Source organism: Miniopterus natalensis, chromosome 4 (genome assembly GCF_054644295.1).
Source record: "Miniopterus natalensis isolate mMinNat1 chromosome 4, mMinNat1.hap1, whole genome shotgun sequence".
Lineage (NCBI taxonomy): Eukaryota > Metazoa > Chordata > Mammalia > Chiroptera > Miniopteridae > Miniopterus > Miniopterus natalensis.
In genome coordinates, this window is record NC_142084.1 from 46,698,674 (window position 1) to 46,709,223 (window position 10,550).

At 43.4% G+C, this 10,550-nt stretch overlaps 1 protein-coding gene and 1 pseudogene across 1 annotated transcript; both read right to left on the reverse strand.

Moving 5' to 3' along the window:
• Positions 1 to 15: 15 nt before the first annotated feature.
• Positions 16 to 1,471, reverse strand: LOC107525615 (tripartite motif-containing protein 75-like). Its single transcript, XM_016197810.2, has one exon. It carries the CDS (start codon positions 1,420 to 1,422, stop codon positions 16 to 18), a length of 1,407 nt encoding a protein of 468 aa, XP_016053296.2. The 5' UTR covers positions 1,423 to 1,471.
• A 6,294-nt stretch (positions 1,472 to 7,765) lies between these two features.
• LOC107525602 (tripartite motif-containing protein 75 pseudogene) lies at positions 7,766 to 9,178 on the reverse strand (annotated as a pseudogene).
• Between the last annotated feature and the right edge of the window lie 1,372 nt (positions 9,179 to 10,550).

The window sequence follows — 10,550 nt, forward strand, 5'->3', positions numbered from 1 at the left end:
GCTATTAGAATCTTTTCATTCACAATCTGTTCCTGTACAGATTCTGAGAGGTTTTGAATCAGGTCCTACATAGAAATAAGGCCTAAGAGGTCGATTAAAAGTGTCAGTGAATGTGTAGATATGAGATTTGTCAGTCATGTTATAAAAACTGACCGCCCCCATCTCATAGTCCAGGAAAACGCCGATGGCTCTGGGCTTCCCTTCTGACAGTGGCAGGATTGTGCTGGCTCCTGAGGCGCCATGGCCGCTTCCCTGCTGCCGAAACCTCCGGCACCCCAGACAGGCTGATGGGGTCCTCCTTGACCTGGTGGACAGAGAGTCTTTGCAAACCCCGATAGCCCATTTGGATTTGTCTCCCACTTCTACTTCCCAGAAATGCCTGCCAGCATGAAAGTATGGAAACCCCAGGACAACTGTGTTGACTGTAAATCTTTTTGGAAATTCAGGAACATCTTGTTTTCTCTTTGTATATCTCACACATTTTTTATCCTCAGAGACAATCAGGTTAGGGTGTGCCGTTTCAGGGTCTAGAATTATATCTACTCTAAATCTCCTTCTAATTTTCTGCAAAGCAGAATACTGGAAAGGAAAACTGCAGCCTTCCCTCCTTAACTGGGCTGAGAACATTGATGGGCTCAACTCCTCAGAGTTCTCATAGAAACTTTTGATTTGTGACAGCAATTCCACTTCCGGCAGGATACTGCTCTCTATTGCCATACTTAGTAGACCTTTGAGTGTGGAATTGTACTTTGAAAATGCAGTTATATTAGCACTGAGTTTCTTTCCAATAGCCTTTTCTTCATTAGCTAATCTTGAAAGAATTGCTTCTTGATCACGTTCTAAAAACTGCTTCAGGTGCTCAAATTCAGAGAGTAATTCCAGCCTTTGGTTTTCTACCTTCTCTCTCAGTTCTAAGGGTTTTTTGCTTTGAATGCTTATTAATTTCTGAACATCTGCCACCTGCTTCTTCAGGGGCTCAATGTAACTGCTGAGCCTTTGCCTGTGATGAGAGGCAGCCTCCTTCACGGGTCTCACCTGGTGGCCCTGGTGGTTAGGGGGCTCAGTGCACAGGGGACACAACACCTCTTGGTCCTCCTCACAGAAGAGGGTCAGGACCTGGCTATGCTTCTTGCACAAGCGACTCCCTTCCTGCCGCTTCTTCTTGCTCCTGGTGACCTGGAGGAGCTTGGCGATGTCAATCATCCTTCCCAGCTGAGTGTTGCTCCTCAAGTGTGTCTCTTGGCATGGGTGACGGCACACAGGGCAAGGGAACCAATCCTGTAGATCAGCCCAGGACTGCTGGATGCAGGAGCGACAGAAGTTGTGCCCACATTCGATGGTGACAGGGTCTCTCAGGTCATCCAGACAGATGGGACAGTTGATTTCTGCCCGGAGTCCTACCAGAGCTGCTTCGACTGCCATTGGGCCCTGAATGAAGGACTGGACTGAGGTGCGTTTCTTCAGGAAGCTGGGCTCTGCAGTGAGAAGTGGATATACCCGAAAATCTCAGTCTTCACTTTGCTGGTAGCCTGTAAGTTCTGTGACTCTTCTGACCTTTAATTCCAACTGCCAAGAGAAGCCCTTTCCCCAGCCTGCAGCCGTCTCAGCTCAGCTAGACCACTGATCCTCCAGAATTTGGAAGCTTGGAAAAAAATGAAGCCAAGCTAAACAGCTTTCTTGGTCAGGAGAACAGTCATTACCTGAAATCATTAGTTGCTATGGGTGAGAAGATATTTTTTCCTTAAAACAAAACCCTGGATTTATTTCAAGTGGTCCTACCCACTACCATATTGCAGTCAAGCACAGAATTACCCTCTCCTAACCCCAATCTTTCATTCTCACGCTTTTATCATTGTGCCCTATCTACTCCCACCCACTGGGCACCACCACCCACACATCCCACCTACTTTCCATTCACCCCACCTGGGGCAAAGGAAAGGGCGTAGGCTCTGGGAGAGATGGATATACTACACCCAAGTTACAACACAGCCTTGGTCACCTATCCGTGCAACTTGGGAGAATTTATTTTACATCCTGAACAGGTTCAGAACATGCCATCCCAAAATATGCCATTTTGGATGCAGATTATATTGAGCTGAAGGCAATCAAGACCTAGTAGACTCAGGAAAACCCCTTTAGCTTCTCCTTAACTGCCCCCCAAAAAAGTATAAATTTCCCCATTTGTGGGGGGAGTCAGCAATTATAAAGGAAATTTACATTAGAAAGGGGACCTTTCTAGCAGGAAGAGAGCTATTACCAGAGACTTTAACAGGACAACCTTTGTTTACCAAACATTTCCTCCTTGCATCTCCCAGTGAGTTGCCTCCCAAAACCCCAGAAGCCCCAGGCCCCTAGCCCTTTCCTCACCTCAGGATGATATAGAAGTCTCAGTTGTCTGGTTGCCGGTTGAGTCTCAGATCTTTGTGAAATTCCTGCATGTAAAAATGTAATTAAAATGGTTTTTAAAATTCCTTGTTAATCTCTTTTATGTTAATTTAATTCTTACACCAACCACACAACCTAGAATGGTCAAAGGGAAAATTTTTCCTCCCCTATAATCCCAAACTCCTAGAATCAGGTCTATAAGAATAATAACATCACTATAAATCTTTGTCTTATGAGAATATAGAAATTAAGGAAATCCCCATTAATTCCGAGGCTTGAAACACAGTATTTATAATGGCTCAGAAGTCACATTTACCAAATTTAGTTTGTTGTTCTCATCTTTAGGTTCTGAGACATCCTGTGATAAAAAGACAGACTAACAAGAGAAAAACAATTTTAATACCATTTATACCTCCCACATACATGGGAGAGACCCAGGAACACTGAGTAACTCGCCAAATCGCCTAAGCCATCACCTTAAATACCTTCTTCAGCTAAAGACAATAAAAGGCTGGTGGGGGTGGGGAAGTTATGGGAGGTTACCAAGCAAAGCAAAGTAAACAAGGGAACGATTGTTAGGCAGATTAAAGTGGTTGCCTTCTCCATTGATAAAGAATTTCTAGAGCTTTAGAGTCTTCCCTTGCCTGGTAGAGAAAGAAACACCCTTACAAATGGAGAATTCCCTTGTAAATGTAAATCTCCCTCACAAAAGGGCAACTTCCACACTTTTCAGGGATTCTCCAGCACCAGTAGCCTTTCAAAAATAATCAGCCCCAAATAATCCTGATGCCAAAGAGGCATATTTTGGGGTGGCATATTCTGTTCCCATTCAACAGCTGTATGTGCTGCAAAAGCCTCATTTGTGAAATGAGATCCAGGAAACAAAACCAGGAAATACATTTTCTGTATTTACTAGTAAGGTATCTCTAAGTAACAATACCCTCAACGCCAGAATGTCAAACAAAAAAAAACTCCCCATGTAGAAAAAGCAGCAGAGAAGCAACAGTTATGGGAAAATGCAAAAAATATTAAAGAATCTAAGAATTACAAATCTGCCCATTTACTATGCTCATTGTATTGGTAAGATTGAAAACAACTGATAATGCCGTTTTGGCTTGGGGAGGTAGCTATTCCAGCACTGTAGACAACTGTGCTTTTTTAAGAAAGCAAAGCTGGCCAGGCCAGGCGTGGCTCAGTGGTTGAGCATCGACCTAGGATCCAGGCGATCGGGGTTCAATTCCGGGTCAGGGCACATGCCCGGGTTGCGGCCTCGATCAATGACTCTCTCATCATTGATGTTTCTATCTCTCTCTCCCTCTCCTTTCCTCTCTCTGAAATCAATAAAGGTATATTTAAAAAAAAGAAAGAAAGCAAAGCTGAACTATCCATAAACAAATGAAAAATCTTTGCCCTGTAATTCCACAAATGCTAATCCTAAAAAGACCCAAAAACATTAAGAACAAGAAAACAGGCCCCAAAAGAAATGTCTTATGCTAAGCTCCATGTCATCAAACCTCAACTTAACTAAATTCAGCTTTCCCAGAAATTGAATTTTAAACCAGTCAGGAATCTCCTAATCAGCACTAGAGAGGTCACCTGCCTGGTAGGCCCCTGTCATCCCCTAAAGGAAAGTAACCTTGCAATAACCGCCTGTAAACACCTTTCATTTTTGAATAGTTTTGCGGGGCTCCTTTCTACCTGCAAGATTGGATGCTGCCTTTTTTTTTCCCAATCCTCCTCACCTTCCATTCCTTTTCAGAGACAGTGAAAGTGAGAGAGACACATCAATTGGTTGCCTCTTGCCCGGGCCTGCAACCAATGTCCGTGCCCTTGGCCACAATCGAACCCAGGACCCTTCAATCCACAGGCTGATGCTCTAACCACTGAACCAAACAGGTTAGGCCGTATGCTGCCTTTTGAATCGTTGAATAAAGCCAATAAGATATTTAAAATTTACTCATTTGAATTTTGTTCCTTTAACACACATATAATTTGAACAAATATTCAAAAATATATACAAAAAAGGTAAAAAACAAAAAATATATACAAAGATGTTCTCTTCAGCACAGGTTTAAACTTCAAAAAAGTAGAAACACTGGAAATACTCATTGTTGGTGTTGACTGAATAAACTACATTACAAACGTGCTAAACGCATTCTGTCCAAGAGACTACAAGCAGATTTTAAAGAAATATGGTAGCACCAAATGTATTAATATAGAAAGAGGCACATAATACATTGTAGATTGAAGAAAGCGGGTAACTTCCCACTCCACTCCAGTCCCAGCTACTGTCTCTTCCCCTTAGACCACTGGACTACAATATTGAGAATTTTGTATTTTAGAAAACAAATATGCTACATAGATCTTGCAGTATGTAAACGCCCACAGAATGATCAGGGGAAACATTTCCTAATTAAACACAATAATAATTACGGAGTAGACTGCATCTGTGTTCAAACCAAATGGGATAAAGACTATATATAAAAAGCTTCGTCAGGTGATGTTTTGCCAAATACATTTTGCACCAAATTTATCAAAAACTTGTTTTACAGCAGTTTGGGTTTCAGACTTGTGGGCTCTGTAGGATGGCTCTGTGACCTGGGACTAGCGTCAACCAGGCCCCTGCCATTCCTGCCTCTGTTGACACAGGTACAGGATTGGAACCTGCCCAGGTTTCCCCACATCCTTCACCGAGCCCATGAGACTCATGTCTGTCCCTTATCTGGCACCATGCCCACTCTAGGCCGGCTTCAGTCCCAGTTCTTCCTTCCTTTCTCCAGGTTGACCTACCTCAGGCCCCAGAGCTTTTTGGGGAGGGGGGAGGGTGTTAGAAACTCTTTGTTTCAATTGTCCTTAAACGTTTACTGTTATAACCGTTCCCTCAATGCAGCTTGCAAATACTACTTTTTTTTGAGATATAATTGATGCCAGAGTATTTGAATACTGCTGAGGTGGAGCCCAGCAAAGCTCACCCCCATCAGTCTCCTTCCTTACTTAGCTCCTCTTCCTTAAGAGCTCACAGGCCCCACCCCTCAACATCCAATATTAAGGTTCAGTATCACACACACACCACCTTTAAAACTTAATCACTGTAGTCATTTTCTTTGAGGTCCAGATCTGTCTTCCACACTAACCGCCAAAGCATTGAGACTATAGCCTTCTTTTAACTTCCTTAAGCATCCAGCTCAGGATCTGGCACCTAACAGGAACTCATCAAATATTTGTTGCATTAGATACCTGGTGCTCCCTTATAAGCTCTGCGGCTTTGGGTAAACTACTTAACCTCCGTGAGCCTCAGCCCGCTATGAGAAGGCAGACTCGTCAGACAAGGAAGAGCAAGGCCATATAGGGCCTGAGAATCAGAAACACGGGCACCACACTGAACACTACTAAGGGGCATGTCTTCTCCATACCTTTTCTGTTTTCCTTTCTCTTGTTAATGTTTTTAAAAACAAATGAGTTTATATAAATTTTTTTAAAGCGTGTTTAAAAAAAAAAAAAATACAGGCACCGTGGCTCTCATCCCTCTACTTTCCAATTCTACACAAACCTCCCCTCACTGACACATCCTTGATTTCACACTCGGCCTCGGACCAGCACCTTGAAGGGCTTAGTCACACACAGATATTGTTCCCCTTTAGGGCAGGCTGGGATCTGGGTTTTTAACAAATATTGCAGGCAATTCTGGACAAGGCTCTTTGAGGGACCAGGAACATAATACACAGGATGTGTTTTGAAATAAGCCAAACCCGAGTTTGGATTCCCTAGAGAGGTACGATCTCTCCGGAGCACCATTTACCTACCTCCTCAGGAAGCCAAGCCTCTTACCACACTCCAGCCTCCTGCACCCACATCCTCCCATCTCTCCACTTACCTGGAGCAGGGGGCTCTGGGACAGATCCCTCTCTCAGTGCAAGAAGCCACACAGGGGACCTGAACTAAAGTACAGGTGGGTGGGTGTGGTGAGGACTCCACCCAGCCAAGACTGTGCCTCCGGGAAATGGGAGGGGTGAGGTGGGGGTGGGGGAAAGGCTGGGGGTTTCTCCTGTAATTATAGAAGGCACTTAAGTGTCCTTGGCCTTGATCTAAGAACTTGGAGTCGTCTTCCTCATAACTCTGTGGGACTGTTTCTGTTATTTACATTTTTTTAAATGAGTAAACCAAGGAACAGAGAAGTTGAGAAAGTCAAAAAGATATTAAAGAGATTTCAACCCAGAGCCTGCCAGCGGGGTTACTGTTGAAAGATCTTGACAGAAAGTTAACACTGAGGGTGCCCGTATGAAACAAGCAGTGGTTCATAGATGCCAACTGATTTTATAAGGAAATTCTTGAGACATAAGCTATGTTTTTTTATCTGATACATATAGAACAGAATTCTAAAGCGATTAAGTTGTTATACTAATAATGACGGCGATTCATCTCTATTTCGTAAACTTTAAAATTTTATTTTAATTTTTTTTTTTAAATCCCTACCCAAGGACATTTTTCCATTGCTTTTTCAGAGAGAGAGAGACATTGATGTAAGAAAGACACATCGAGTGGTTGCCTCCAGCTCGCGCCCCAACCGGGGCCAAGCCTGCAACCGAGGTACATGCCCTTGGCTGGAATCAAAGCCAGGGCCCTTTGGTCCTCAGGCTGACACTATAACCACTGAGCCCAATGGGCTAGGGCTAAAATTTTAAATTTTAATAACAAGATTTAAAACAGATTTAACACTGGGTGGGGAAAAAAGGTTTTGTAGCTGGAAACACTTTCTTCTTCATGTGAATCCAGTATGATGTATAAGTGGAATCCTATAGGAAATAATACTGTAGATATGCCCTGGACGGAGACATTACTTTGTTAAATGGGACACTAAACAAACCTGCCCTTTGTTTTGTATGGAGACACCATCTCTATCTTCCAAAGCTGTTCCCATCAAATACTGTTTCTTGAAAATACTGTCTGGAGCACTCGGTTCCTTGCTCCCCAAACAGCAGGAACTTGAGAGGCCCACTGAAAACTATCTTCCCACAGTTGTTTTCTCTCCCACCTGGAATGTGTAAGGTAATTATGAAACAGGTAAATGCATAGGTGTAGGAAATAGGTAAATGTTCACAAATTTATTGCAGCTGTGAAAGCACGATTTATACGCTTCATTGTTAAATTCTGGTAACACTTAATTGTTAACCTCCACATCTGTTAGTTCCTACAACATCTCCATTGTTATTGAAACAAAATTTTAAAAAAATAGAAAACAAAATAAGAAAAACTTTCTTCATACATGGTAAATCAAATAAGCATTAAATATTTTTTTATTGGTGCTAGATTCACTGACAGATGTACAAAATTCTACCTACTGTTCATAAATCACAGGAAGAAAATGAAGCAAAGTCACAGTTCACCCTTCATAATCTCTTACAGCACGGATTGTAAGTGGTTTGGAATCACATCCGACATAGAAGTAAGGCTTTAGCACTTCAGAAAATGTATCCATGAAAGAATGGATGTGAGACATGTCATTCAAACTGTAAAATGAAACCTGACCCAACTCATAGTCCAGATAGATGCCAATCCCTCTGGGCTTTTCCTTCAGCACAAGGGCAACAGGAACAGACCCTTGTGCCACATAATCACCATTCCGCAGCTGAATCATCCAACATTTGCCCTTCCATCTTGGTGGGAACTGCTTTCTCTCCTTGGTAAGGGAGTCTTTACAAACCCCCACAGCCCACTCAGGCTTGTCACCCACCTGGACCTCCCAGTAATGTCGGCCACAAGCAAACCCTTCAGAACCCAGGACAACTGGATCGATCAGAAATCTCTTTGGATTCCAATGAACTCTTTGCTCTTTCCTCACAGATGTCACAGACTTTCTATCCTCAGACACAAGCAGATTAGGATGTGCTGTCTCGGGATCCAGAGTAACTTCTTCTCTAAATTTCTGTATAATTTTCTGCAGGGCCGAGTACTGTGGAGGAAGACTGCACTCTTCTCTCCTTAACTGGACCCAATAGAGAGCTGGGGGTAGCAGGCTTCCACAGCTGTGAAGGACACTCCTGATACCCATCAGAAACTTCACGTCCGACATCTTACGCCTCTCTGCCACCTCCTTTTTTAGAGCTTTGAGGTTGGAAATGTGGTCTGAAAATGCAGTTGTGTTTGCAATGAGTTTCTGTTGAATGCCCTTCTCTTCTTCAGCTAGCCTTGAGAGAACTTTCTCTTGCTCACGCTCTACAGATTGTGTCAGATGCTCAAATTCAGAGGCTAATTTCTGTTTCTGTTTTTGCACCTTCCCTCTCAGTTCTAAGAGTTGTTTGCTTTGAATGCTTATTAATTTCTGAACATCTGCCATCTGCTTCTCAATGTAACTGCTGAGCCTTTGCCTGTGATGAGAGGCGGCCTCCTTCACGGGCCTCACCTGGTGGCCCTGGTGGTTAGGGGGCTCAGTGCACAGGGGACACAACACCTCTTGGTCCTCTTCACAGAAGAGGGTCAGGACCTGGCTGTGCTTCTTGCACAAGCGACTCCCTTCCCGCCGCTTCTTCTTGCTCCTGGTGATCTGGAGGAGCTTGGCGATGTCAATCATCCTTCCCAGCTGGGTGTTGCTCCTCAAGTGTGTCTCTTGGCATGGGTGACGGCACACAGGGCACAGGAACCAGTCCTGTAGATCAGGTGACGATTGCTGGATGCAGGAGCGACAGAAGTTGTGCCCACATTCGATGGTGACAGGATCTCTCAGGTCATCCAGACAGATGGGACAGTTGATTTCTGCCCGGAGTCCTGCCAGAGCTGCTTCAACTGCCATTGGGCCCTGAATGGACTGGACTGAGGTGAGTTTTCTCCAGGAAATTGGGCTCTGTGAGATCTCTCCACTGAGAAGTAGATGCGCCCTCAGATCTCACTGTCCTTGCTTTCCTCAGTGATTCATTCCTATGAGACTACAGGTGTCCAGAGGAGCTCCGTTTACCACCTCCAGCTGATCACAGAGTAGTTGAATCCAAACTCAGAAATTCTCTTGGTCAGAAAGCAGACCTGGTTCTAAAGTGCCTATTCATTCCTGGGGATGAGAAAATATTGTTGCATGTGAAATAGGCTACCATTTGTCCTGTGGTCCTGCTCACTGCCACATTTGAAGCAACCACTGATTTGTCTCTCTACCATCACAACCCACGTAAACTCAAGTCATCTACAAGGATGCTGTATGGGACTGTGGCAAGTATATGGGTTTGGGGCTAGATCACCGATGCTTGGGGCAGCTTCCAGCCTTAGTGACCTACCATCTGGGAAACCTGGGGAAAGTTACATGACATTTTTTATCTCTAAGAGAATGTGGCAAACAAGAATAAAATTCCCAACTTCAATCATTCAGTCTCATGAAAAACCTAAGAAAAGGATTTGGCCCTTTTTGGCTTAAACAGGTTATTTTTGATAGTGCTGAATTCATAATAGATCAAAGTTTACTTGTTTTTCCTTTAAGCTTCTCAACTTCAGGATATATCAAGCTCTGTACAGAAAAGTAGATGGAATTTAGACTAGAACAGATTTCCTCTGAGGACCCTCCAATTTAAAAAACTGACTTTTATATGATGCTCAGAATAAAATTGAAGATCAGGGTTTCAATGCAAAATGAAACAGAGCCCGCCGGCGTGGCTCAGCAGTTGAGCATCTAATACCTATCACCCAGGAGATCAAGGTTCGATTCCCGGTCAGGGCACATGCCTGCTTTACGGGCTCTATCCCCAGTTGGGGGTGTGCAGGAGGCAGCTGATCAATGACTCTCATCATTGATGTTTCTCTCTCTCTCTCTCCCTCTCTCTGAAATCAATAAAGATATGTTTAAAAAAAATAAAATCAATCAATCTGTAAATAAATAAAAATAACATAAGTCAAACGCCACAGGGAATAGAGTCAATAATGTAATAACTATGTATGGTGTAGGGGGTACTATGTTTATGGAAGATCACTTCATAAGGTACATATATAAATGTCTAACCACTATGCTGTACATCTGAAACTAATATAATATTGAATGTCATCTGTAATTGAAAAATATAAATAAATAAAAAGATAAGCCAAACTCGAGCTTGGATTCCCTTTCAAGGTTCAATGCCTCAGCCTGTCTCAGCTGGGTACTCAGGAAGCCACCGGCCTTACCTCCTGCAGCCACATGGTGCCATCTCCTG